General features: G+C 48.4%; 1 protein-coding gene across 1 annotated transcript in view; it reads right to left on the bottom strand.

The window, feature by feature from the left end:
• The window catches only part of MOB2 (MOB kinase activator 2), a 51,445-nt gene extending 46,178 nt beyond the window's left edge, over positions 1 to 5,267 (bottom strand). Inside the window, exon 1 of the mRNA XM_077287888.1 lies at positions 5,050 to 5,267. Within this exon, the coding sequence (XP_077144003.1) occupies positions 5,050 to 5,066 (17 nt within the window). The 5' untranslated portion in view covers positions 5,067 to 5,267. The remainder of the gene's footprint in view (positions 1 to 5,049) is intronic.
• Positions 5,268 to 27,997: the final 22,730 nt, after the last annotated feature.

Below are 27,997 nucleotides of genomic sequence, written 5' to 3'. Positions count from 1 at the left end.
CATGTGGGGATTCCCTAGCAACCAGGCAACCCCCACATGTACTCAGCCTGGCTAGTAGCCGCAAATCATGTAGCTGCAGCAATGAAAACTAAATCTCCTAGCACTAACAAATACTCGGAGACCACCCGAGCAACGAGTACACTCGCTCAGAATTAATAGGCAGGGCTGGAGAAGCAGGAACTCTGTAAAGCCAAGTATATTTTTTTTAAAACAAGGCAAGCTTAAAATTAAAATGTAGAAGTTGACAACACATTTAAGGAGTCATTTACGGGTCACTAAAAAGCATATACAGAGTCCTAAATGTCAATCAGAGGTACTTCATGATACAGTCAGACAAGCTCAAACCCTTTCATCAATTCCACAGGGCAGGGAAGCACCAACATGTCAGACAGGGCTTCTCATTTACAAGCAGCATACCCCCTCCCAATCTGATGATTCAGGAGCGTGTCAGTGCCAAGGTCAGGAGTAGTGACAGGCATCAGCTTCAAAAATACTGAATCTGAGCAATATTATTATGTTGAATCCCCCCCACACCCCCAAACTAGTAGAAATAGATGAAAAGGCGGTAACGACAATGACTGTAAAACTGTTGAGCTCCCACAAGAGTGTCCATTCCATGCTCGGGGACAAGAAGATTTTAAAGGGTCAGTCCTGCTCCTCTCACTTCTACCTTGTGTGGGGCATGAGATGTCACCTCTACCGATACCTGCCCGGAAGGGTAGTTGATCTGCAGGTACCGGGCACCCGTTTAATTCTAATAAATAGTCCAGGTGCAAAGTACCTGCCGATCATGCACATATCCTGAACAAGCAGATATTATGGCAGCTGTGATGCTCACCTCTCAATGGGAAGTAAGTGGAGCAGGACTAACTCTTTAAAGGGGTTGTCCAATGAAAAGAAGTAATCACCTATCCATAGGGGTGGTAACATCTAAATCAGTGGGGGTCCAACCGCTGAGACACACTAATTGGCGGAACAGGATACATCTATCCCAGTTAAACTGTATCCGGAGTGTGCATGTCTGACCATCACTCCGTTCATTCTCTATAGGACTGCCAACCGCTGTACTCAGCTGTTTCTGAAAGTCTCTACGGAGAATGAATGTTTGGTGTGTCTCCCAGGTGGCTTGTTGCAAACTTTAAACAACACTTTTTATGGATATCTTTGAGAAATGGCTTTCTTCTTGCCACTCTTCCATAAAGGCCAGATTTGTGCAGTGTACGACTGATTGTTGGAGAATGAATGGAGTAGTCATCAAGGAAACGCTGCAGCGCTATTCTATCAGGGATAAAAGTGCCCTGTTCAGCCGACCTGGGTGGATCTCAACAGTTGGACCCCTAACAATCTGTAAGTTATCACCTATTCAGTGGATATCTGATAACTTTTTTTCACCAGAGATTCCCTTTAAGAACTATAACATGAGGCAGTTTATCGTCTCAGCAGTACAGTCTAGATTGGACTGGGTGGTAAGGACACACAAGGTCACATCTGGCCAAGCCGTGTGATGGAAATGGAAGATTTCATTCCAGGACAAAACCCTTCACAAATAAATGTCCCAAGTTAAAAGCGGCATAAAGAGAACCGAAAACTGTGTGAGTGACATATCCTCAGAGCATCCAGTGTAATCTGCCGGCACCGGTACATTCTATATCATCAGCAAATCTGCTGCATTTTCAATAAATAAAACCAAGTGGAACTGAAAACCTGCCAGACTGTGTGTAATACACAAAGGGACGGGAACACCATGCAGAAAAGTCACCTGCAGTAATACCAGGAGCTCAAAAAACGGTCCTCACGATCTATACACTAAACTGCGTTCTCACCAACACTTAGTGCAGCTCTCTCCTTAGGACAATTCCTAATCATATAAAAAGATACTTTGACAATCAGCAGCTCGCATTGAGCGCCCCTGCATGACGGAACTGTTCAATTCCTCTGCAGTTCCATCAGAAAAGAAATAGCACATTGATTAAGGTCCATTTAAAGGACCTCTGTCAGCACAAAATTACTGTTCAAGAACAGGTGCCCGGTGTATCATGGCGGGGCCAAGCGCACCTTCCATCCTGTTTTTCCTCTATCTCCATCCCCCTCTTCTTTGATTGACAGCTTTATTGAGCCACAGATGGCAGAGATTGAGGGAAACAAGCAGGTGGGAAGGTGCACTTGGCCCCACCGTGAAGCACCAAGTGCTTGTACATGGTTTGAACAGTCATTCTGTGCTGGCAGACTCCCTTTAAATCAATGAGCTGCCTGTGTAGTGCAGGACAGGAGAAATTCAATAGAGAAAAAAAAACACTTTGTAGCCACTCTATAATCTGTTCAAGAAATGAGGATCCTGAATAGAGGGTACTGCCATCCATTAAAGTGGTTGTCTAGAGAAAACAAGCTATTACGCATTTACTGATGGGGTCCGACTGCTGGGCCTCTCACAAATAGGCAGAACAAGGCACTTACACCTCACAGAATGTGACCGCTTGACCATCACTCCATTCATTCTCTATTGGACTGCAGAGCGATGAGTTTCTCAACCAGATATTTCTTTTAACTTTCTTGTTGCCTCTAAAAGCTGGAGTCCATTTTATGGTGATCTATGAGGCTCAATGATAAAAGTAAGCTATAAAAGAAAAATATCAGGGGTAAAAAGTGTTATCTTAGGGTCACAAAAAGCTCTTCTCACAGGAGACCCGTTATTGGTGATTTACATTTATTTGCTTTTTTACTCTGATCGTTCTCTTTTAATAGTGTGGTCTCAGTAATGCTAAGAAGCGTGCTCCCTTCTCTGTCCTCAGTTGGGCACCAAATCATGTGCCAGAGAGGTGAAGACCGGAGTAATCTGAGACTCCAGCGAGATACAACCTGACAGCAGTTTTTGGTTGTCAGGTTGGGTATCTATAGGAACCAGTCTGTCTTAAATGACCCAGCTGTCCTGCAAGGTGCTGACAGCAGAGGAAGGGAAAAGCAGCTTGGCAGCAGTCCTGTCTTGCCATTCTCATCTTCATATGCATTATTAATAGGATTTATCTAAAAATAAGATGTCAACTTTCAGTTTTCTTCAAGTCTGGAAGTGAAAGGGTTATGTCTGTGCTGTCTCTGAAGCCCAACTACAGAGCGCTGCATAAGCCAGGTAAGATGCTGCAGAGCAATGCTCATGTTTGCATCAGACACGTCACTCTTCATGGTTTCATTCATCCAAAATGCTCACACCACTAAATCTCATAATCCGTGGTCCTTCTGACCTCCAATGTTCTCTGGGATGTCACCATGCATCAACAATGATGCCATAACTGCAAATCCAAAAGGTACAGCATTCCCGAATAACATTCTCAGTCCATACACAGAGAACAGTATGAGTCCGTACGTAACTCAGAACCACCACCACATCCCTCCCCATGTTTGTTTTTGCTGTTTCCAACATTACCATCATCTCCTTCCATTTTCTGCACCTTCAGCTGCCCATTACCCCGAACAGATACACACACACGGTCAACCCCATTATAGCTCTCTGCCGCAGGATTTATAGCATAATTTCTGGTCAGCCATTCTGCCCTATCATTATCAGCGCTACTGATAATGCCAACTCTGTCAGGTCAGACCCCCATTAACTGCTGTCACCCCACTGCCATCTCAGACCCCCAATAACCACTGTCACCTCACTGCCATCTCCACCAGGTCAGACCCCAATAACTGCTGTCACCTCACTGCCATCTCCACCAGGTCAGACCCCAATAACTGCTGTCACCTCACTGCCATCTCCACCAGGTCAGACCCCAATAACTGCTGTCACCCCACTGCCATCTCAGACCCCCAAAACTGCTGTCACTCTCTGACATCTTCTCCAGGCCAGATCCCCAAAACTGCTGTCACCCCACTGCCATCTCCTCCAGGTCAGACCCCAATAACTGCTGTCACCCCACTGCCATCTCCTCCAGGTCAGACCCCAATAACTGCTGTCACCCCACTGCCATCTCCGCCAGGTCAGACCCCAATAACTGCTGTCACCCCACTGCCATCTCCTCCAGGTCAGACCCCAATAACTGCTGTCACCCCACTGCCATCTCCTCCAGGTCAGACCCCAATAACTGCTGCCATCCCACTGCCCTGTCCTCCACGTCAGACCCCCAATAACTGCTGCCATCCCACTGCCCTGTCCTCCACGTCAGACCCCCAATAACTGCTGTCACCCCACTGCTATCTCCTCCAGGTCAGACCCCAATAACTGCTGTCACCCCACTGCCATCTCCTCCAGGTCAGACCCCAATAACTGCTGTCACCCCACTGCCATCTCCGCCAGGTCAGACCCCAATAACTGCTGTCACCCCACTGCCATCTCCTCCAGGTCAGACCCCAATAACTGCGGTCACCCCACTGCCATCTCCTCCAGGTCAGACCCCAATAACTGCTGTCACCCCACTGCCATCTCCGCCAGGTCAGACCCCAATAACTGCGGTCACCCCACTGCCATCTCCTCCAGGTCAGACCCCAATAACTGCGGTCACCCCACTGCCATCTCCTCCAGGTCAGACCCCAATAACTGCTGTCACCCCACTGCCATCTCCTCCAGGTCAGACCCCAATAACTGCTGTCACCCCACTGCCATCTCCTCCAGGTCAGACCCCAATAACTGCTGTCACCCCACTGCCATCTCCTCCAGGTCAGACCCCAATAACTGCGGTCACCCCACTGCCATCTCCTCCAGGTCAGACCCCAATAACTGCTGTCACCCCACTGCCATCTCCTCCAGGTCAGACCCCAATAACTGCTGTCACCTCACTGCCATCTCCTCCAGGTCAGACCCCCAAATGCCAGCACACTGCTGCCCTCCATGCAGCCTCCCATGCCCGCTGTACCCATCACTCGCTGTCTCCCACAGTGTCCTGCCATCCCCACACTGCCGTCACCCCTTCCCCTCCATGGTTTTCCTGTGTCCTCCATAACTTGCTCTCATCAGCTCTTGTCCCAGGTTCCCCTCTCACCCCATGCCCTTCATATTACCCCCTGCACCTGCTCCATCCTCCTGCTGCCCCTCTGGAGCCGCTTCCCCAGTCTTACCCCATAAGCCACTCCATGTCTGCTGCCCCCTCCGGCTCAGCTCATCCTCGGTGCCTCCCGCTCCCCGGCTCAGGCTCCGGCTCCGGCGGAAGTAAACACAGCACCGCCCGCAGCACGCACACTTCCGGGTCCGACGTCACCGAGCGGGGCAGCATGGGAGGTGGAGAGAGCGGGCGCGGAGCATTGTGGGAATTGGAAAAGCGGTGACGGCTGCGGGTGGTGGGCAGAGTCTCGTGCGCTGTCTCCACACTGATGCGACCTGTGCCGTCCGCGTGCAGGCATGCTGGGAGTTGTAGTCAGCGGTAGCTGCAGAGTCATGGAGCAGGGAGTGACTGAGTGACAACTAAATGTGCCGCCATTGCAGCTGTCACCCGGGTTGTCGGCTGCATTTCCAGAGCCTCACATCTGCCTGATTACACAGTGCGGCTTCCCAGAGCCTCACATCTGCCTGGTTCCACAGTGCGGCTTCCCAGAGCCTCACACCTGCCTGATTACACAGTGCGGCTTCCCAGAGCCTCACATCTGCCTGATTACACAGTGCGGCTTCCCAGAGCCTCACATCTGCCTGATTACACAGTGCTGCTTCCCAGAGCCTCACATCTGCCTGGTTACACAGTGCTGCTTCCCAGAGCCTCACATCTGCCTGGTTACACAGTGCTGCTTCCCAGAGCCTCACATCTGCCTGATTACACAGTGCTGCTTCCCAGAGCCTCACATCTGCCTGATTACACAGTGCTGCTTCCCAGAGCCTCACATCTGCCTGATTACACAGTGCTGCTTCCCAGAGCCTCACATCTGCCTGATTACACAGTGCTGCTTCCCAGAGCCTCACATCTGCCTGATTACACAGTGCTGCTTCCCAGAGCCTCACATCTGCCTGATTACACAGTGCTGCTTCCCAGAGCCTCACATCTGCCTGATTACACAGTGCTGCTTCCCAGAGCCTCACATCTGCCTGATTACACAGTGCGGCTTCCCAGAGCCTCACATCTGCCTGATTACACAGTGCGGCTTCCCAGAGCCTCACATCTGCCTGATTACACAGTGCGGCTTCCCAGAGCCTCACATCTGCCTGATTACACAGTGCTGCTTCCCAGAGCCTCACATCTGCCTGATTACACAGTGCTGCTTCCCAGAGCCTCACATCTGCCTGATTACACAGTGCTGCTTCCCAGAGCCTCACATCTGCCTGATTACACAGTGCGGCTTCCCACAGCCTCACATCTGCCTGATTACACAGTGCGGCTTCCCAGATCCTCACATTTGCCTGGTTACACAGTGCGGCTTCCCAGAGCTTCACATCTGCCTGGTTACACAGTGCGGCTTCCCAGAGCCTCACATCTGCCTGGTGACACAGTGCGGCTTCCCAGAGCCTCACATCTGCCTGGTTACACAGTGCTGCTTCCCAGAGCCTCACATCTGCCTGATTACACAGTGCTGCTTCCCAGAGCCTCACATCTGCGTGATTACACAGTGCTGCTTCCCAGAGCCTCACATCTGCCTGATTACACAGTGCTGCTTCCCAGAGCCTCACATCTGCCTGATTACACAGTGCTGCTTCCCAGAGCCTCACATCTGCCTGATTACACAGTGCTGCTTCCCAGAGCCTCACATCTGCCTGATTACACAGTGCTGCTTCCCAGAGCCTCACATCTGCCTGATTACACAGTGCTGCTTCCCAGAGCCTCACATCTGCCTGATTACACAGTGCGGCTTCCCACAGCCTCACATCTGCCTGATTACACAGTGCGGCTTCCCAGATCCTCACATCTGCCTGGTTACACAGTGCGGCTTCCCAGAGCTTCACATCTGCCTGGTTACACAGTGCGGCTTCCCAGAGCCTCACATCTGCCTGGTGACACAGTGCGGCTTCCCACAGCCTCACATCTGCCTGATTACACAGTGCGGCTTCCCAGATCCTCACATCTGCCTGATTACACAGTGCTGCTTCCCAGAGCCTCACATCTGCCTGATTACACAGTGCGGCTTCCCACAGCCTCACATCTGCCTGATTACACAGTGCGGCTTCCCAGATCCTCACATCTGCCTGGTTACACAGTGCGGCTTCCCAGAGCCTCACATCTGCCTGGTTACACAGTGCGGCTTCCCAGAGCCTCACATCTGCCTGGTGACACAGTGCGGCTTCCCACAGCCTCACATCTGCCTGATTACACAGTGCTGCTTCCCAGAGCCTCACATCTGCCTGATTACACAGTGCTGCTTCCCAGAGCCTCACATCTGCCTGATTACACAGTGCGGCTTCCCAGAGTCTCACATCTGCCTGATTACACAGTGCGGCTTCCCAGAGTCTCACATCTGCCTGATTACACAGTGCGGCTTCCCAGAGCCTCACATCTGCCTGGTTACACAGTGCGGCTTCCCAGATCCTCACATCTGCCTGGTTACACAGTGCGGCTTCCCAGATCCTCACATCTGCCTGGTTACACAGTGCGGCTTCCCAGATCCTCACACCAGCCTGATTACACAGTGCGGCTTCCCAGAGCCTCACATCTGCCTGGTTCCACAGTGCGGCTTCCCAGAGCCTCACATCTGCCTGGTGACACAGTGCGGCTTCCCAGAGCCTCACATCTGCCTGATTACACAGTGCTGCTTCCCAGAGCCTCACATCTGCCTGATTACACAGTGCTGCTTCCCAGAGCCTCACATCTGCCTGATTACACAGTGCGGCTTCCCAGAGTCTCACACCTGCCTGGTTACACAGTGCGGCTTCCCACAGCCTCACATCTGCCTGATTACACAGTGCGGCTTCCCACAGCCTCACATCTGCCTGATTACACAGTGCGGCTTCCCAGATCCTCACATCTGCCTGGTTACACAGTGCGGCTTCCCAGAGCCTCACATCTGCCTGGTTACACAGTGCGGCTTCCCAGAGCCTCACATCTGCCTGGTGACACAGTGCGGCTTCCCACAGCCTCACATCTGCCTGATTACACAGTGCTGCTTCCCAGAGCCTCACATCTGCCTGATTACACAGTGCTGCTTCCCAGAGCCTCACATCTGCCTGATTACACAGTGCGGCTTCCCAGAGTCTCACATCTGCCTGATTACACAGTGCGGCTTCCCAGAGTCTCACATCTGCCTGATTACACAGTGCGGCTTCCCAGAGCCTCACATCTGCCTGGTTACACAGTGCGGCTTCCCAGATCCTCACATCTGCCTGGTTACACAGTGCGGCTTCCCAGATCCTCACATCTGCCTGGTTACACAGTGCGGCTTCCCAGAGCCTCACATCTGCCTGGTTACACAGTGCGGCTTCCCAGATCCTCACATCTGCCTGGTTACACAGTGCGGCTTCCCAGATCCTCACATCTGCCTGGTTACACAGTGCGGCTTCCCAGAGCCTCACATCTGCCTGGTTCCACAGTGTGGCTTCCCACAGCCTCACATCTGCCTGATTACACAGTGCGGCTTCCCACAGCCTCACATCTGCCTGATTACACAGTGCGGCTTCCCAGATCCTCACATCTGCCTGGTTACACAGTGCGGCTTCCCAGAGCCTCACATCTGCCTGGTTACACAGTGCGGCTTCCCAGAGCCTCACATCTGCCTGGTTACACAGTGCGGCTTCCCACAGCTTCACATCTGCCTGATTACACAGTGCGGCTTCCCACAGCCTCACATCTGCCTGATTACACAGTGCGGCTTCCCAGAGCCTCACATCTGCCTGATTACACAGTGCGGCTTCCCAGATCCTCACATCTGCCTGGTTACACAGTGCGGCTTCCCAGAGCCTCACATCTGCCTGGTTACACAGTGCTTCTTCCCACAGCCTCACATCTGCCTGGTTACACAGTGCAGCTTCCCAGAGCCTCACATCTGCCTGGTTACACAGTGCAGCATCCCAGAGCCTCACATCTGCCTGGTTACACAATGCGTCTTACCAGATCCTCACATCTGCCTGGTTACACAATGCGGCTTCCCAGAGCCTCACATCTGCCTGGTTACACAGTGCAGCATCCCAGAGCCTCACATCTGCCTGGTGACAGTGCGGCTTCCCAGAGCCTCACATCTGCCTGGTTACACGGTGCTGCTTCCCAGAGCCTCAAATCTGCCTGGTGACACAGTGCGGCTTCCCAGAGCCTCACATCTGCCTGGTGACACAGTGCGGCTTCCCAGAGCCTCACATCTGCCTGGTTACACAGTGCGGCTTCCCAGATCCTCACATCTGCCTGGTTACACAGTGCAGCATCCCAGAGCCTCCCATCTGCCTGGTTACACAGTGCGGCTTCCCAGATCCTCACATCTGCCTGGTTACACAGTGCCGCTTCCCAGAGCCTCACATCTGCCTGGTTACACAGTGCAGCATCCAAGAGCCTCACATCTGCCTGGTTACACAGTGCGGCTTCCCAGAGCCTCACATTTGCCTGGTTACACAGTGTAGCTTCCCAGAGCCTCACATCTGCCTGGTTACACAGTGCAGCATCCCAGAGCCTCACATCTGCCTGGTTACACAGTGCGGCTTCCCAGAGCGTCACATCTGCCTGGTTACACAGTGCAGCATCCCAGAGCCTCACATCTGCCTGGTTACACAGTGCAGCATCCCAGAGCCTCACATCTGCCTGGTTACACAGTGTGGCTTCCCAGAGCCTCACATCGGCCTGGTTACACAGTGCAGCATCCCAGAGCCTCACATCTGCCTGGTTACACAGTGCAGCATCCCAGAGCCTCACATCTGCCTGGTTACACAGTGCGGCTTCCCAGAGCCTCACATCTGCCTGGTGACACAGTGCGGCATCCCAGAGCTTCACATCTGCCTGGTTACACAGTGCATCTTACCAGATCCTCACATCTGCCTGGTTACACAATGCGGCTTCCTAGAGCCTCACATCTGCCTGGTTACACAGTGCAGCATCCCAGAGCCTCACATCTGCCTGGTGGCACAGTGCGGCTTCCCAGAGCCTCACATCTGCCTGGTTACACAGTGCTGCTTCCCAGAGCCTCAAATCTGCCTGGTGACACAGTGCGGCTTCCCAGAGCCTCACATCTGCCTGGTGACACAGTGCGGCTTCCCAGGCCCTCACATCTGCCTGGTTACACAATGCGGCTTCCCAGAGCCTCACATCTGCCTGGTTACACAGTGCGTCTTCCCAGATCCTCACATCTGCCTGGTTACACAATGCGGCTTCCCAGAGCCTCACATCTGCCTGGTTACACAGTGCGGCATCCCGGAGCCTCACATCTGCCTGGTGACACAGTGCGGCATCCTAGAGCCTCACATCTGCCTGGTTACACAGTGCAGCTTCCCAGAGCCTCAAATCTGCCTGGTGACACAGTGCCGCTTCCCAGAGCCTCAAATCTGCCTGGTGACACAGTGCCGCTTCCCAGAGCTTCACATCTGCCTGGTTACACAGTGCGTCTTCCCAGATCCTCACATCTGCCTGGTTACACAATGCGGCTTCCCAGAGCCTCACATCTGCCTGGTGACACAGTGCGGCTTCCCAGAGCTTCACATCTGCCTGGTTACACAGTGCGTCTTCCCAGATCCTCACATCTGCCTGGTGACAAAGTGCGGCTTCCCAGATCCTCACATCTGCCTGGTGACACAGTGCGTCTTCCCAGATCCTCACATCTGCCTGGTGACACAGTGCGGCTTCCCAGAGCCTCACATCTGCCTGGTGACACAGTGCCGCTTCCCAGAGCTTCACATCTGCCTGGTTACACAGTGCGTTTTCCCAGATCCTCACATCTGCCTGGTGACACAGTGCGGCTTCCCAGAGCCTCACATCTGCCTGGTGACACAGTGCGGCTTCCCAGAGCCTCACATCTGCCTGGTTACACAGTGCCGCTTCCCAGATCCTCACATCTGCCTGGTTACACAGCTCGGCTTCCCAGAGCCTCACATCTGCCTGGTTACACAGTGCGGCTTCCCAGATCCTCACATCTGCCTGGTTACACAATGCGGCTTCCCAGAGCCTCACATCTGCCTGGTGACACAGTGCGGCTTCCCAGAGCTTCACATCTGCCTGGTTACACAGTGCGTCTTCCCAGATCCTCACATCTGCCTGGTGACAAAGTGCGGCTTCCCAGATCCTCACATCTGCCTGGTGACACAGTGCGTCTTCCCAGATCCTCACATCTGCCTGGTGACACAGTGCGGCTTCCCAGAGCCTCACATCTGCCTGGTTACACAGTGCCGCTTCCCAGATCCTCACATCTGCCTGGTTACACAGCGCGGCTTCCCAGAGCCTCACATCTGCCTGGTTACACAGTGCGGCTTCCCAGATCCTCACATCTGCCTTGTGACACAGTGCGGCTTCCCAGAGCCTCACATCTGCCTGGTTACACAGTGCCGCTTCCCAGATCCTCACATCTGCCTGGTTACACAGCTCGGCTTCCCAGAGCCTCACATCTGCCTGGTTACACAGTGCGGCTTCCCAGATCCTCACATCTGCCTGGTTACACAGTGCGGCATCCCAGAGCCTCACATCTGCCTGGTGACACAGTGCGGCTTCCCAGAGCCTCACATCTGCCTGGTTACACTGCAGCTTCCCAGAGCCTCACATCTGCCTGGTGACACAGTGCGGCTTCCCAGAGCCTCACATCTGCCTGGTTACACAGTGCCGCTTCCCAGATCCTCACATCTGCCTGGTTACACAGCGCGGCTTCCCAGAGCCCCACATCTGCCTGGTTACACAGCGGCTTCCCAGATCCTCACATCTGCCTGGTTACACAGTGCGGCATCCCAGAGCCTCACATCTGCCTGGTGACACAGTGCGGCTTCCCAGAGCCTCACATCTGCCTGGTTACACAGTGCAGCTTCCCAGAGCCTCACATCTGCCTGGTGACACAGTGCGGCTTCCCAGAGCCTCACATCTGCCTGGTGACACAGTGCGGCTTCCCAGAGCCTCACATCTGCCTGGTTACACAGTGCCGCTTCCCAGATCCTCACATCTGCCTGGTTACACAGCGCGGCTTCCCAGAGCCTCACATCTGCCTGGTTACACAGTGCGGCTTCCCAGATCCTCACATCTGCCTTGTGACACAGTGCGGCTTCCCAGAGCCTCACATCTGCCTGGTGACACAGTGCGGCTTCCCAGAGCCTCACATCTGCCTGGTGACACAGTGCGGCTTCCCAGAGCCTCACATCTGCCTGGTGACACAGTGCGGCTTCCCAGAGCCTCACATCTGCCTGGTGACACAGTGCGGCTTCCCAGAGCCTCACATCTGCCTGGTGACACAGTGCAGCTTCCCAGAGCCTCACATCTGCCTGGTTACACAGTGCGGCTTCCCAGAGCCTCACATCTGCCTGGTTACACAGTGCGGCTTCCCAGATCCTCACATCTGCCTGGTTACACAGTGCAGCTTCCCAGAGCCTCACATCTGCCTGGTGACTCAGTGCGGCTTCCCAGAGCGTCACATCTGCCTGGTTACACAGCTCGGCTTCCCAGAGCCTCACATCTGCCTGGTTACACAGTGCGGCTTCCCAAAGCCTCACATCTGCCTGGTTACACAGTGCGGCTTCCCAGAGCCTCACATCTGCCTGGTTACGCAGTGCGGCTTCCCAGATCCTCACATCTGCCTGGTTACACAGTGCTGCTTCCCAGAGCCTCACATCTGCCTGGTGACACAGTGTGGCTTCCCAGAGCAATTCAGGAATCTGAAAACTGGCTGACAATCCTGCTTTTCTGTTTTTTTTTCTTCCACTTCTTTTATATTCTTTGTATAATGTGCTGAAAAACTTAAAAAATCGAAGTGAAGAAAAAAAAGCATAAATTCCTTCATTGTTTTTTTTTTTTGTTGCATTTTTATTGTGTTTGTTATGCAGTAAAACTCTCTTGTCGTCCTCCGGTCCGTACGAATACAGCGACACCATACTTGTGAAGTTTTATTTTAGGTTTTAATGATTAAAAAAATGAAAAAGTTTATAAAAGAAAATTGTGTTTTTATTGCTGTTTTCAGAGCCTGATAGTTTCCTTATTTTTCTGTGAGGGGACGTGTTTTGCTGGTGAGCTGACGCTTTCATTGATCACATTTTAGGCTACATGCAATGTTTCAGTTTCTTGCAAAAGTATTCGCTCCCATCACCCCCTCTCCTTGACTTTTTTTTTGTTTTCTACCTCACAACCTGGAATTTCACTGTTTTTTTAGGGTTTGCATCAGTTCATGTAAAGAATATTCCTACAACTGTGAAAATTTGGTCTTTTTCTTGTGAAGCAAACAACTATTAGGACAAAATAACAAAACTTCAGTGTGCATAACTATTCAAAAGTCAGTACTTTGTAGAGCCTCCTTTTGGGGTAATTACAGCTACAAGTCGTTTTGGATAAGTCTCTATGAGTTTTCCACATCTTGCTACTTGGATTTTTGTCCATTCCTCAAGGCAAAACTGCTCCAGCTCCTTCTAGTTAGATGGATTCCTCTGGTGAACAGCAATCTTCAAGTCTGACCACAGATTCTACATTGGGGTAGGGTCCAGGCTTTGACTAGGCCACTGTAAAAAATTGACACGTTTCCCCTTAAACCACTTGAGTGTTGCTTTAGCAGTATGCTTTGGGTCATTGTCTTGTTGGAAGGTGAACCTCCATCCCAGTCTCAAATCACTGACAGACTGAAACCGGTTCTGCACAAGAATATTCCTTTATTTCGCACCATCCATCTTCCCCTCGACTTGGACCATTTTTCCTGTCCATGCTGCTGAAAAACATCACCTAGCATGATGCTTCCGCCACCATGTTTCACTGTTGGGATGGTGTTCTTGTGGTGATAAGCTGTGTAGATTTGGCACCAGACATTGCATTTACCTTAGTGGCCAAAAAGTAAAATTTTTTCCTCATCTGACCATAGCACTTTCCTCCATACATTTGAGGAGTCTCTCACTTGTCTTTTGGAAAACTCAACATGACCTTTACAATTTTTGCGTGTACGGAAAGGATTTTTTCTGCCCACTCTTCCATAAAAGCCATCTCTATGGAGTGTATGGTTTATTGTAGTCATATGGACAGATACTCCAGTCTCTGCATGGGAACTCTGCACCTTCAGGGTTACCTTTGGTCTGTGTGCTACCTCTCTGATTAATGCCCTCCTTGCCCGGGCTGACAGATTTGGTGGACGGCCCTCTCCTGGCAGGTTTGTTGTGGTACCATGTTCTTTACATTTGATGACATCGTCTTTTTTTCCCCGGTTTTGCTTCATGTTCCCAGTGTCCTATGTATGCTTTCTTTATCATATAATTACTATAGCCGCGCTCAGGTAGTTGTAATTTCAGATCCCCAGCTTGTTTCATGAAGTCGACTTCAGTAGAACATAATTTACGAAGTCGCAAAAGTCCCATGAGGACGGACTGGATCATGTGCATAGGATGTGAGGAGGAGGAGTGCGACAACATATTAGTGGATGTAGATTTATGGAATATGTTGGCCTGCACCTCATCGTTCCTGTCCCTCCTCATTGTGACATCCAAAAATTTGATGGTATCATGATCACGTGATGTGAATGTTGCAGTCATTGACATTCAGGAAAGCCATAAATTCTTGTTCATTATTTTTGACTGATAAGGTAAAGTGTATATACTGTAACAAAATAGGTAAAAAGCCAAGGGGGTGAATACTTTCACAAGTCACTGTGAGTCGCCCGCTAGGGCCGTGGGGTACCCGGTACCGGGTCCGGTGTTCACAGGGGGATGTCACGGTGGTGACCTGATCCGTGGCCCTGGGCGTCCATGTAAAAGGGGTAATTGAATAGAATTTATGTTCGTGACGCCACCTGTGGTATTCGGTCAGTGGGGACCGACGCTGCTTTAAGGGGTACTCTGGGGTGATGTTATGGCAGCTAGATGGTATACCTTCCCATAGGTGAAGTATATCCCCAGGGCTCCCGGTGTTTAGATGGAAGATGATGGTGAATGGTGCAGTAAAGAACGAAGACACAGGTTTGCAGTCTCTTTACCTGGTTTACTGAAGACTTCAGGCAACCGCAGTCCAGGGCACCAGATCACAGGGCAGGCAGGGTCCGGCCGGCTTGGAAGCGAATACAGAGTCCCCTTTACCAGGTGGAGATGAAAGCCTTCCTCTAGCGTGGTGGTATTGTAGTCCCTTACTGCCTATGGCTTCAGATAGATGGCTTTCTTTTCTCTATCCCCCATATAGGACAGGACATAAACCAGTTTGACTGGTGACTTGAGCCATTTTACAGGGACTCTAGCACCCCCCGGGCTTTATAGGTGTCACTGTGCCTCCTGGGTATTAAGGCGGACAGGTAACTTGCAGTTCAGCTGTCATGTCAGTCTCTGCTGTAAGTCGTAGAGTCCCTTACAACCTCGGTGGTCCGGCTGCCGGTTATCTGCGCCTCAGAGGGAGGCAGCCTGCTCTTAGCTGGTCTCCCCTGATATCACTCTCCTGTGCTTCGCTCTCCTGCACGCTCACTGAACAATGTTCAGCTTTCTGTGTGTCTCTTTCCAGGAGCTGTGGTACTTCAGACCACATGGACCCTTTAGACCTTCCTGCCTCAGACTGCTCCAGTCTGCTTCCCGGCACTAACTCTCTAACTATTCCTCCAAAACCACAATATATCTGCATATGCAGGAGAGTCACCTAGTAAATAGGTTCAAAAGCTCCCCCTTGTGGCCTGGAGTGTGAATATGTTGTGTGTATGGTGGTTACCTGATAAGAGTTATCCTTCATCGCTTCCAGGTGTAACATCACTCTCCCTGTGAGGAAAGCAATGCTACTGTGACGACCAGGACCCTGGGGCGCCACAACTGTATCACTTAATTTTCTGACCTATAGGAGTCTGACCTCTGGGACCTGCACCGATCAGCAGAATGGGGAATTTTTATCCATTTTACGAAATGGAGTGGCAGGCTGGATGCCCAAATGCGATCCTCCTAATTCTCTATTAGACTGCTGAAAAACGACCAGTGCAGCGCTCGGCAGACTCACAGGGAATGAATGGAGGGGCAGTCGAGCATTCACGCTAATGTTTCAATATAAGGCCATGTTCACACGTTCAGTATTTGGTCAGTATTCCACATCGTTATTTGTAAGCCAAAATCAGAACTGGAACAGTATAATAGAAACACGTCACCACTTCTGTATGTATCACCCACTCCTGGTTTTGGCTTATAAATACTGATGAGAAATCCTGACCAAATACTGAACGTGTGAACGTGGCCTATCAGGGATGAAAGTGTCCTGTTCTGCCAATTGGCGCGAGTCCCAGCAGTCGGACCTCCACGATCAATAAGATATCACATATCCTGTGGATAGATGTTAAAGGGAACCTGTCACCCCCAAAATCGAAGTTGAGCTAAGCCCACCGGCATCAGGGGCTTATCTACAGCATTCTGTAATGCTGTAGATAAGCCCCCGATGTATCCTTAAAGATGAGAAAAAGAGGTTAGATTATACTCACCCAGGGGTGGTCCCGCTGCGGTCCGGTCCGATGGGCGTCCGGTCCGGGGCCTCCCATCTTCTTACGATGACGTCCTCTTCTTGTCTTCACGCTGTGGCTCTGGCGCAGGCGTACTTTGTTTGTCCTGTTGAGGGCAGAGCAAAGTCCTGCAGTGCGCAGGTGCTGGGCCTCTCTGACCTTTCCCGGCGCCTGCGCACTGCAGTACTTTGCTCTGCCCTCACCAGGACAGAGAATTGCGCCTGCACCGGAGCCGCAGCGGGAAGGCAAGAAGAGGACGTCATCCTATGAAGATGGGAGGCCACGGACCGCGACGCCCATCGAATCGGAGTGCCCCCCCAGGTGAGTATAATCTAACCTCTTTTTCTCATCTTTCAGGATAGATCGGGGGCTTATCTACAGCATTACAGAATGCTGTAGATAAGCCCCTGATGCCGGTCGGCTTAGCTCACCTTCCATTTTGGGGGTGACAGGTTCTCTTTAACTTGTCTTCACTGGACAACTCCTTAGAGACATTCTTGCTGTATAACAGCTGACACCTCCATGTATAGTGCTGGCTCAGTTCCTGAGCCCGCTCCATACTCATGCACCTGGCATTTGTCATTCAGCTGCAAAGCATAGCAGGAAAGGGTTATGGAAGCAATGTGCTGGTATTGTAGATATAGTGCTGCTTAGTTTCCACTCTTTTAGGTCAGTGCCGGTTCTCCTGTGATACGGGTTAGTGTTGGCTGCTGGTTTCAGTATCTAACCTCGGGTTCTCTTTCAGTGGAATGACTCTGGGGTGGTTTTCAGGGAGTCTAGCCATTCCCAAGCATTTCTTCATGTGGGAACATTGGCTCATATTTTGTGGCTAACGCTGAAACATTGGTCCTGGTATTCTCGTCAAAAGGAACAACATGACATGTTGGTAGAGTTAGTTGACACCAAGACTTAGTTGGGTGCACGTCTTGTCCTGAGTGGCATACCCTCACCAGGGTCGGGTCTGACATGTGACCCAGCGAAGAGAGAGAGAGAAACCACTGCTCTCAGAGAAGGTAGTGAAAGAGGGATAGCCATGACTGCATTGTACCCCCTGGGCTCTTGGGTCTGGGAACTTGTTTGTCCTCCTCCTAGGCTCCTGAATCTGGCGACTTTTGTTTTGCTCCTTGGTGTGGGTACTTTTGGGTTCACCTAGGCTCTTTGGTCTGGTTACTTTTGGGTCCCCCTGGGTCTGGATAATTTTGGGTCCTTATAGGCTCCTGGGTCTGGGTACTTTTGGCTACCCCTGGGTCTGGGTACTTTTGAGTCCCCCTAAGCTCCTAGTTCTGGGTACATTTGGGTCCTCCTAGACTCCTGGGTCTGGGTACTCTTGAGTCCTCCTAGGCTCCTCGGTCTGTGTAGGTTTTGGTCCTCTTAGGCTCCTGGGCCTGGGTACGTTTGGGTCCCCTAGGCTCCTGGGTCTGGGTACTCTTAGGAACCCTTGGTCTGGGTACTTTTCGGTCCCCTGGGCTCCTGGGTGTGGATACTTTTGGGTCCACCTAGGCTCCTGAGTCTGGGTATGTTTAGATCCCCCTAGGCTCCTGATTTTGGATAGTTTTAGTTCCCCCTTGGTTTGGGTATTTTCGGGTCCCCCTGGGCTCATAAACCCTGGCACCAGGGCAGTACTGTTGGCAGGAAATGTATGAATTGATGATCAGGTTTTTTTTATCTGAAAAGTCAATAATGTCCGTAGAGTAAAAAAAATCTTTCTGGGAAGAGAAGTGGTTAAACCTGAAATACTTGGATTCTATAGGTGATAATCCGACACTTCTGCACTTAAATTGCCTTTCATGACTCCCAGCAGATATTTACCTATATACTATGTAGGAGACATTTGTACAGTGTTGTGAAGGTGAAAACTCTCACTTCTCCTAAGATCTAGCTCCAGGTACTGTTACATCAGAATACTTGGAAGTTCTATGAATATGTTATTATTCTTGGCTTATATTATTTATTATGTTTTGCTTATATAGCGCCATCATATTCTGCAGTGGGCAAGGAGTAAGGAGTAGGACCAACAGGGTAAGTGATTGGTGACCTGTGAGGCTGGAGCTAGATGGTTTGGGGGTGGAAAATTGGTTTGGGCGTAATATAGTTAGTGGTCAATGATCTAAATTAGTTTTTATTGGACATCTGTGGTGCTCAGGAGCTATGTGAGCAGTGCTCCGATTTACTGTGCCATGTGGAGAGCGCCACCATGGAGGAAAGTCATGAGCCTGCTCTGTAGTGCCATCTAGTGGAAACTTGGACTAAACTCACAATCTTGCTGTTTAATACCATCTCATTTTTTACACAATATTTTGGAGGACTAAAAAAACATAAAATATAGATTAATAAAAATGTATTTTATAAATAAGCTCACACATTGCACTGCAGCATTCACATAACTGAACATTCATAAGCAATTCTATCTTCCCCTATAGAGGAGGCTGCTTGTCTGGTGGCACCTGTCATACTTTAATATAGTTCTGACAGCTAAATAGATATTTCTTTCTACCAGCACTAGATGGTGATGAAACAAACCCCTCCCTCCCCCACCCAAAAAAGGGCACGCACACATTTAGTATTAAATTAATGTACAAGTGCACAAATACACTAATTCAGTGGCATGTAAAAGCTTGGACACCCCAGGTCAAAATTACAATTAAGCAAGTTGAAGAATAAATTATCTCTAAAAGGCTTAAAGTTAAAAATGACCCATTTTCTTTGTATTTTAGGCAAGAAGATATATTTATATTTTTTTTCCCTCTTTTACATTTTAAAAATTACAAGACGGAAAATGGGCTGATTTGTGAGCTCAGATAACTGTGACCAATGTTTGAGATGTTAATTAGCCTGTCAGAGTCATAACTTGTTCATCGTTAGGAAAGGCCAGGTGATGCAAAATTCCCAGCTTTATAAAAACCCAGCCTTCTCTAACCTTGTGCCAAAAAACAGCAGCCATGGATTCTTCTAAGCAGCTGCCTAGCACCCTGAAAATGAAAATAGCGGAGGCCCACAAAGCAGGAGAAGACTATAAGAAGATAGCAAAGAGTTTTCAAATTTCCCTTTCCTCAGTTCGAAATATAATTAAGAAATAGCAGATGGCAGTTAAAAGAAACAATGGAGGTCAAAATAAGGTCTGGAAGACCAAAAAAATTTCAGTGAGAGCTGCTCGTAGGATTGCTAAAAAGGCAAATCAGAATCCCCGCTTGACTACAAAAGACCTTCAGAAAGATTTAGCAGACTCGAGTTGTGATACATTGTTCTACTGTTCAGAGACACCTGCACAAATATGGCCTTCATGGAAGAGTCATCCGAAGAAAACCTCTCCTGTGTCCTCACCTTAAAATTCAGTGTCAGAAGTATGCAAAAGAATATCTAAACAAGCCTAATACATTTTGAAAACAAGATTTGTGGATTGATGAGCTTAAAATAGAAGTCTTTTGCCAAAATAATCAAAGGTACAGTATATGTGGAGAAAACAGGGCACAGAATTTCAGGAGAATAACATCTGGCCAACCATTAAGCATGGGGGTGGATCAATCACGCTTTAGAGTTATGTTGATGCCGAATGGCACAGGGAACATTTCACAGGTAGAGGGAAGAATGGATTCAATTAAATTTCAACAAATTCTTGATGCAAACATAACACCATCTGTAAAAAGCTGAAGTCGAAAAGAGGATGGTATCTACAAATGGATAATGATCCTAAACACATGTCAGAATCCACAATAGATGACCTCAAAAGGCGCAAACTGAAGGTTTTACAATGGCCCTCACAGTCCCCTGATCTGAACGTAATTGAAAATCTGTGGATAGAACTCAAAATAGCAGATGATGCAAGACTACCCAGGAATCTCACAGAACTAGAAGAATTTTCCAAGGAGGAATGGATGAAAATCCCTCAAACAAGAATTGAAAGACTCTTGGCTGGCTACAATAAAGTGTTTACAAGCTGTGATACTAGTTAAAGGGGGTGCTACTGGGTACTAACCATACAGGGTGCCCAAACTTTTGCATTGCCTATTTTTCTTTTTGCAACTTTCAAAATGTAAAAGACGAAAAAATATATAATTTTTTTTGTCAAAAATACAAAGGAAATGTGTACTCTATAACTTTAGGCCTCCTAAAGATTATTTCATCGTCAACCTGCTTAAATGCTTACAATGACAGCAATTTTGACCAGGGGTATCCAAACTTTTACATGCATCAGCATACTGCGATTAATGAGTATACATTGACCGCATAGCTTATTAGTGCATCTGTACATTCATTAAATATTAAAGGTGTGCAGACCCTATTTCTTAGATTTTTTAGGTGTGCGTGGGCTTCTCCAGGATTCAGCACTCTTATCTACACATCATTCCCAGACAAGGTATTAATTAATTACAAGCTGTGTACCTGCTGTTCTTTCACTTTCCCAATCAGATGAGGCCTGGTCTGGCACATGGAGAAGTACATCCTTAAGGCCCCGTCTCACATAGCGAGATCGCTAGCGATATCGCTGCTGAGTCACAAGTTTTGTGACGCAACAGCGACCTCCATAGCGATCTCGCTATGTGTGACACGTACCAGCGATCAGGCCCCTGCTGTGAGATCGCTGGTCGTGTCGGAATGGCCTGGACCTTTTTTTGGTCGTTGAGGCCCCGCTGACATCGCTGAATCGGTGTGTGTGACACCGATCCAGCGATGTCTTCACTGGTAACCAGGGTAAACATCGGGTTACTAAGCGCAGGGCCGCGCTTAGTAACCTGATGTTTACCCTGGTTACCAGCGTAAATGTAAAAAAAAACAAAGAATACATACTCGCCTTCTGATGTCCGTCAGGTCCCTTGCCGTCTGCTTCCTGCTCTCACCGACTGCCGGCCGTACAGTGAGAAGTGAGAGCACAGCACTGACGTCACCGCTGCGCTCTGCTCTCAGTGTACGGCGGCTCAGTCAGTCAGAGCAGGAAGCAGACGGCAAGGGACCTGGACACCGAAAGGCGAGTATGTAGTGTTTGTTTTTTTTGGTAACCAGGGTAAACATCGGGTTACTAAGCGCGGCCCTGCGCTTAGTAACCCGATGTTTACCCTGGTTACCCGGGTGCTGCAGGGGGACTTCGGCATCGTTGAAGACAGTTTCAACGATGCCGAAGTCGTTCCCCTGATCGTTGGTCGCTGGAGAGAGCGGTCTGTGTGACAGCTCCCCAGCGACCACACAGCGACTTACCAACGATCACGGCCAGGTCGTATCGCTGGTCGTGATCGTTGGTAAATCGCTTAGTGAGACGGGGCCTTTAGTAACAGTGGCTATCTACATTTAGGTACACCCTGAGTGGTTGGATGGCTTTTGTGCTCTTTGATAAAAACTTGGTAATGCGTTACATTTTTAAAGGGAACCTGTCACCTGAATTTGGCGGGACCAGTTTTGGGTCATATGGGCGGGGTTTTCGGGTGTTTGATTCACCCTTTCCTTACCCGCTGGCTGCATGCTGGCCGCAATATTGGATTGAAGTTCATTCTCTGTCCTCCGGAGTACACGCCAGCGCAAGGCAATATTGCATGTTGACCAAACCCTTTAAAAGGTAGTAAATGGTTTTAATAACATCTACACTGTTAAGTTCTTTTGAGAAGAAACATTTTGCAAAAAAAAAAAAAATCGAACTGCAAAGGGCTGCTGTTGGCATCTATTGCATTACTGTCACGCAGTAGTAATGTCTGTTATTAATAGTCCCCAGGATGCACATGTGGGCCAAGAGCATATGAAGAATATCTTCTAGGATTCATGTGTGTATGCTTTTTAAGGGGAACCTGTCACCCCCTCAGGCGTTTGTAACTAAAAGAGCCACCTTGTGCAGCACAAATGCTGCATTCTGACAAGGTGACTCTTTTAGTTATGATGCCTGCACAAGCTGAAATAATCACTTATAAAATGGGCCCCCTCTTACCCTGAATCCGCCAGCGAGGCGGGTCTTGCCTTCCTAATCAGACGCAGCACAGCCGTCACTCCGTGCCTGTGAGCCGGGCGCCGCCTCCTCTTGCTTCAGTATGGTCCCCGGCACCTGCGCTGTAAGTACAAAGGGCAGCGCAACTGCGCATGCCCGAAAAAAAAAACTTAATGCGCAGGCGCCGGGGACGATAATGAAGCAAGAGGAGGCGGCGCCCGGCTCACAGGCCCGGAGTGACGGCTGTGCTGCGTCTGATTAGGAAGGCAAGACCCGCCTCCCTGGCGGATTCAGGGTAAGAGGGGGCCCATTTTATAAGTGATTATTTCAGCGTGTGCAGGCATCATAACTAAAAGAGTCACCTTGTCAGAATGCAGCATTTGTGCTGCACAAGGTGGCTCTTTTAGTTACAAACGCCTGAGGGGGGTGACAGGTTCCCTTTAAGTGCTGAGATATTTACTTGGGAGCTGAGGTAAGAAGAGACTGCTCACACTGCTGTCCAACCTGTCTATCTGATCTAATACTGGAGATACCAGGGCTACTGAGGTAAGAAGAGGCTGCTCACACTGCTGTCCAACCTGTCTATCTGATCTAATACTGGAGATACCAGGGCTACTGAGGTAAGAAGAGGCTGCTCACACTGCTGTCCACCCTGTCTATAGAATCTAATATTGGAGATACCAGGGGAGCTGAGGTAAGAAGAGGCTGCTCACACTGCTGTCCACCCTGTGTATCTGATCTAATACTAGAGATACCAGGGGTGCTGGGGCAAGAAGAGGCTGCTCACACTGCTGTCCACCCTGTCTATCTGATCTAATACTGGATATACCAGGGCTACTGAGGTAAGAAGAGGCTGTTCACACTGCTTTTTACATTGTCTATCTGATCTACTACTGGATATACCAGGGGTGCTGAGGTAAGAAGAGGCTGCTCACACTGCTATCCACCCTGTCTATCTGATCTAATACTAGAGATACCAGGGGTGCTGAAGCAAGAAGAGGCTGCTCACACTGCTGTCCACCCTGTCTATCTGCTCTAATACTGGATATACTAGGGCTGCTGAGGTAAGAAGAGGCTGCTTACACTGCTGTCCACACTGTCTATCTGATCTAATACTGGATATACTAGGGCTACTGAGGTAAGAAGAGGCTGCTTACACTGCTGTCCACCCTGTCTATCTGATCTAATACTGGAGATACCAAGGCTACTGAGGTAAGAAGAGGCTGCTCACACTGCTGTTTACATTGTCTATCTGATCTACTACTGGAGATACCAGCGGTGCTGAGGTAAGAAGAGGCTGCTCACACTGCTATCCACCCTGTCTATCTGATCTAATACTAGAGATACCAGGAGTGCTGAGGTAAGAAGAGGCTGCTTACACTGCTGTCTACCCTGTCTATCTGATCTAATACTGGAGATACCCAGGGTGCTCAGGTAAGAAGAGGCTGCTCACACTGCTATCCACCCTGTCTATCTGATCTAATACTGGAGATACCAGGAGTGCTGAGGCAAGAAGAGGCTTCTCACACTGTTGTCCACCCTGTGTATCTGATCGAATACTGGAGATACCAGGGGTGGTGAGGTAAGAAGAGGCTGCTCACACTGTTGTCCACCCTGTGTATCTGATCTAATACTGGAGATACCAGGGGTGGTGAGGTAAGAAAAGGCTTCTCACACTGTTGTCCACCCTGTCTATCTAATCTAATACTGGGGATACCAGGGGTGCTGAGGTAAGAAGAGGCTGTCCACCCTGGCTATCTGATCTATTACTGGAGATACAGGGGGTGCTGAGGTAAGAAGAGGCTGCTCACACTGCTGTCAACCCTGTCTTTATGATCTAATACTTGAGATACCAGGGGTGGTGAGCTAAGAAGAGGCTGCTCACACTGTTGTCCACTCTGTGTATCGAATAATGGAATAAATGGGGTGCTCTGGAAAGAAAAGGCTGCTCACACTGCTGTCCGTCATGTCTTTTTGAACGGGGAGCAGCTATTGTGACCATTAGATAGTGTGACAGTACTTCATATAGGTTATCTCCTTGTCACAGCAGTGGACCTTCCTACTGCACATGCTTGCAGGCATCTTTCCTATTAACATTCCACAAAGGTTTCTGTCAGTGTAAAAGGTGATGACCATTGTAATTTCATAGTGAGAAAGCAAGAATGATTTGCTTGTTAAAGGTATTTGAGAATTTATTTCTAATGAAATGTCATTTAATTATTTATTTTTTACTATTCCTGAAGAACTCCCATTAAAGAGTCTCAGTTGAGATGTTACAGTAGGTCACGTGACTGGCAGCAGTGTGAAGCAAACATGTTGCAGACGTCAGCCAGCAGAAAGTTTCTAAAAAATTTTTTTATATATAAATGAAACAACGGCTGAAAATTGGTTAAAAAATAGTAAGTAAAAATATTTGCAATTTTACCGTAGATTTTTAGGATGATTTATTAAAAACACATTATTACACAACTGAGGCTTTATCCAGTATGTCAATCATGGAATGTTGCTAGAACAAGATATGCTCATATTGCCGATTGTACGTAGAAAATGGAGTTCATGTAAAAAAAAAGTATCATTGTTATTATTCCCTTATGTCTATTTACAAAATGTTGAAAGTTTGTAGTTTTTATTACTTACCCCTTTTGCATCTCAACAAATCTAAAAATCTAGGAGACTACAAGTTAGCCAAGTGGTGTAAAATTTCAGATGTTACCCTTTTTTTCTTGTAAAGCCTCCAGTATTCTGAATTGCCTATTGACAATTATTAAGGCTGGCCATACATTGGGGTCATCCATAATTCTCAATTACGGCAAGATCAGACAGAAATCCATTGTGCACAGTGGCGGTATGACTGATGTAGGGGAGAAGATCCTGGATCCTTTAGAAGGGGTTGGACAAGATGACCCTTGAAGTCCCTTCCTACTCTAACACTATGATTCTATGATAATGAGAATTGTCTCTGGAATAAACACCATGTTCTCCAGATCGAAATGCACTGGGTATTCAAGAAATATTATCTGCCACAAGAACATTTGGCCGACAATTCTCATGTGTGTCACCGGCTTAGGGGACTTGTCTTGATAAGACAAATAAGACCCCAATAATTCCTGCAATGGGCACCCCACTATTAGCCCTATCAGAGTCACTCAAAAGACCACGTCTGGGCCTGGAAGATTAAACTCCTACATGGATTAATTTGAAGAGATCTACGCACCTACATGTTTCTGGTGAGTTCACCATGATTAAGAGTGCTTTTTGGACCTGAAATGCATAGGTGCCACATGCTGATCGGTGCATTTTTTCTGACGTTATCAGTATTTTAAAGTCTGGAATTTTTTACTCCATCTTGAACTTGATCTCCTTTATATCCTTAATCAATTTATTTCAATGGTCAGCATGTAATATTATATTTACTGTACGGAGTCGGGGAGGTGGGAGTTCTGAAGTGACCCGGCATGAGCAGAAAACTGCAAAAATAAAGCGTTCAGTCATAAAAAGTTAATCATTTTCACAATAGGGTCCCGAGAAAATAAGTTAAATGCAGAATATCCCTCTACCTGTACCCCAGGTTCCGGGACTTTGGCAGTCAAGTTTGTTTTCCCTGCAGCGCCACTTCAGGGCAAATAAAGAATTTCAATGTGCCGATTCAAATCAACGGTCTGTTGGTGTAACGCAAAGCAGGATAGATCATCCTGAGCGAGAAACGCTCTTTGTAGCCAAGAGGACAGACCCTTTCTATTAAATCAGAATTATCGAAAAAATATAATATTTGTTTTCTAAACTGGAGAAACCCTTTAAGTCCAAAAAACAAGATCGATATTAATGAGCTGTTCCCGTCTTGGCATATCATGGCATAATCCTGGGATGTGAGGGAAGGATCTCCGAAGAAGGGATCAAGGTCCATGTAGTGTTTTGTTAGTGGCCAATCGGTAAGGCAGATACCAAGTGAACCACCGAAACGTCAGAAAGTTTTATCAACATCGGTCAGCATCAGTGTTAGGATAGGTATAAAGAATCGTTCAGAGTTTCATCCAGAAAAGTGGGACGATTTGTTCCTCACTTGTCATCTGTGTGTAATTCGTTTTTTTCCAGCATCTATTCATCCGTTAATATCGGATTTTATACTATGGCTCCATATTGCATCCGTTTTTTTTTTGCACCTTGAATGAGCAATTTACGGAAGAAACTCCTGCATCCTGCAATTTTATTTCAAGCCCAGATTGAGTCAGCGAAAAAAACCTTTCACCTGCACTACCCCATTAAATAAAATTGGTCCGAATACTGTTGAATTTTTTTTAACCCCCCGGTCAGCACTCGGACCAAAAATACTTTGGTGTGAATGAGCCCTTACAACTATTCTACTTGATACCGATAAAGGTGAACTTAATGACTTAGCGATCATGTTATAAAGACACATTTCATGTATTTTATTATTTTCCAGGATTTACAAAATAATCATGTAAGTTTCCATAGACCAATCTATATATATATATATATATATATATATATATATATATCTGTATATTTTTTTAAAAAATTGCCCTTAAAGGAACTTGATAGATGCTGAATATTCAACTATTCTAGATTTTTGGACTGTCACGGGTAAGAGGACCACCAAAAATAAATTTGTCCCCAATTTTTGCATTGGAACGTTAACATATTTTCTGAACAATCAAATGTGAATTAAATGAAGTTCACTACGTATTTAATGAGGCTAGTACAAATAGCGTACTAACCTTTATCTACACCCTTACTGACCCACGGCCAACCATCTACTTATATCAGATGCTATATTAGACTAGAAAAGTCTCCTTCCACTATATTCATGCTGCTCCATACATAGGAATATTGAAGGCATTTTGACCTATAGTGGGTACTTATCAAATAAAACTGTATAATTTAAAGACCTCATGTCTTATTACAGACATATTCCTGCCTCCCGACACTGACAAACACGGTTTAAGAAAACATTAGTCCTTTATTTGATAGGATGTGATCACTTGCCCAAAGAGCTGACACTCTAAATTCACAGGCTTGGTCAGTTTTGACGAGGCACAGTAGGGAAGGGGCCCGGGAATCAGTCCGATCTCACAGAACGAGCCTTCTCCCCCTGCGGTGCTGAGGTGTTAATCCCTCCCGCTGATGATGTTTTGCATATAAGCTGCCATCAGCCCATTGGAGGCCGCCATACGGCAAGGCGTGATGACATCACAGTGTGTTCCGGAGATAGATGTGGTTGAAATCTTAGAGGAAAAGGAGATAAATGTGGCCCCGGCTACATCTCATCATACTGCACAGAACTCACTGTCTCAGTAGAAGATGAAGAGCTATCTCACTCCCAGTTTGTATACAAAGGGGCACGCTCCTAATAGTGAGCGGGCGGAGAGCGCAGGTACAACAGCACAATGATGATGGTGAGAGTCGCAAGCGCAGAGCTTGTTATGTTGAACAGTCGTGCCGTCTTTGCATCTTCCACCGCGCCGGTGAGATCGTTCAACAGTTTTTTGTCTCTGACCTTAAAAAAAAAAAAAAAAAGAAAAAAGAAAATCAACAGTCAAAACCAAATTTAATAAATGGATGTGGATGTGGCTCCTCAGAATGTAAGTTCCTAATTTATTTTAACCAAAGAACATTTAGACTATAAAGATCTTAAAG

The sequence above is a fragment of the Ranitomeya variabilis genome, chromosome 2, assembly GCF_051348905.1.
Source record: "Ranitomeya variabilis isolate aRanVar5 chromosome 2, aRanVar5.hap1, whole genome shotgun sequence".
Classification (NCBI taxonomy): Eukaryota; Metazoa; Chordata; class Amphibia; order Anura; family Dendrobatidae; genus Ranitomeya; species Ranitomeya variabilis.
The sequence above is the reverse complement of the archived record's forward strand: the minus strand, read 5'-3'. Positions and strand labels throughout refer to the sequence as shown.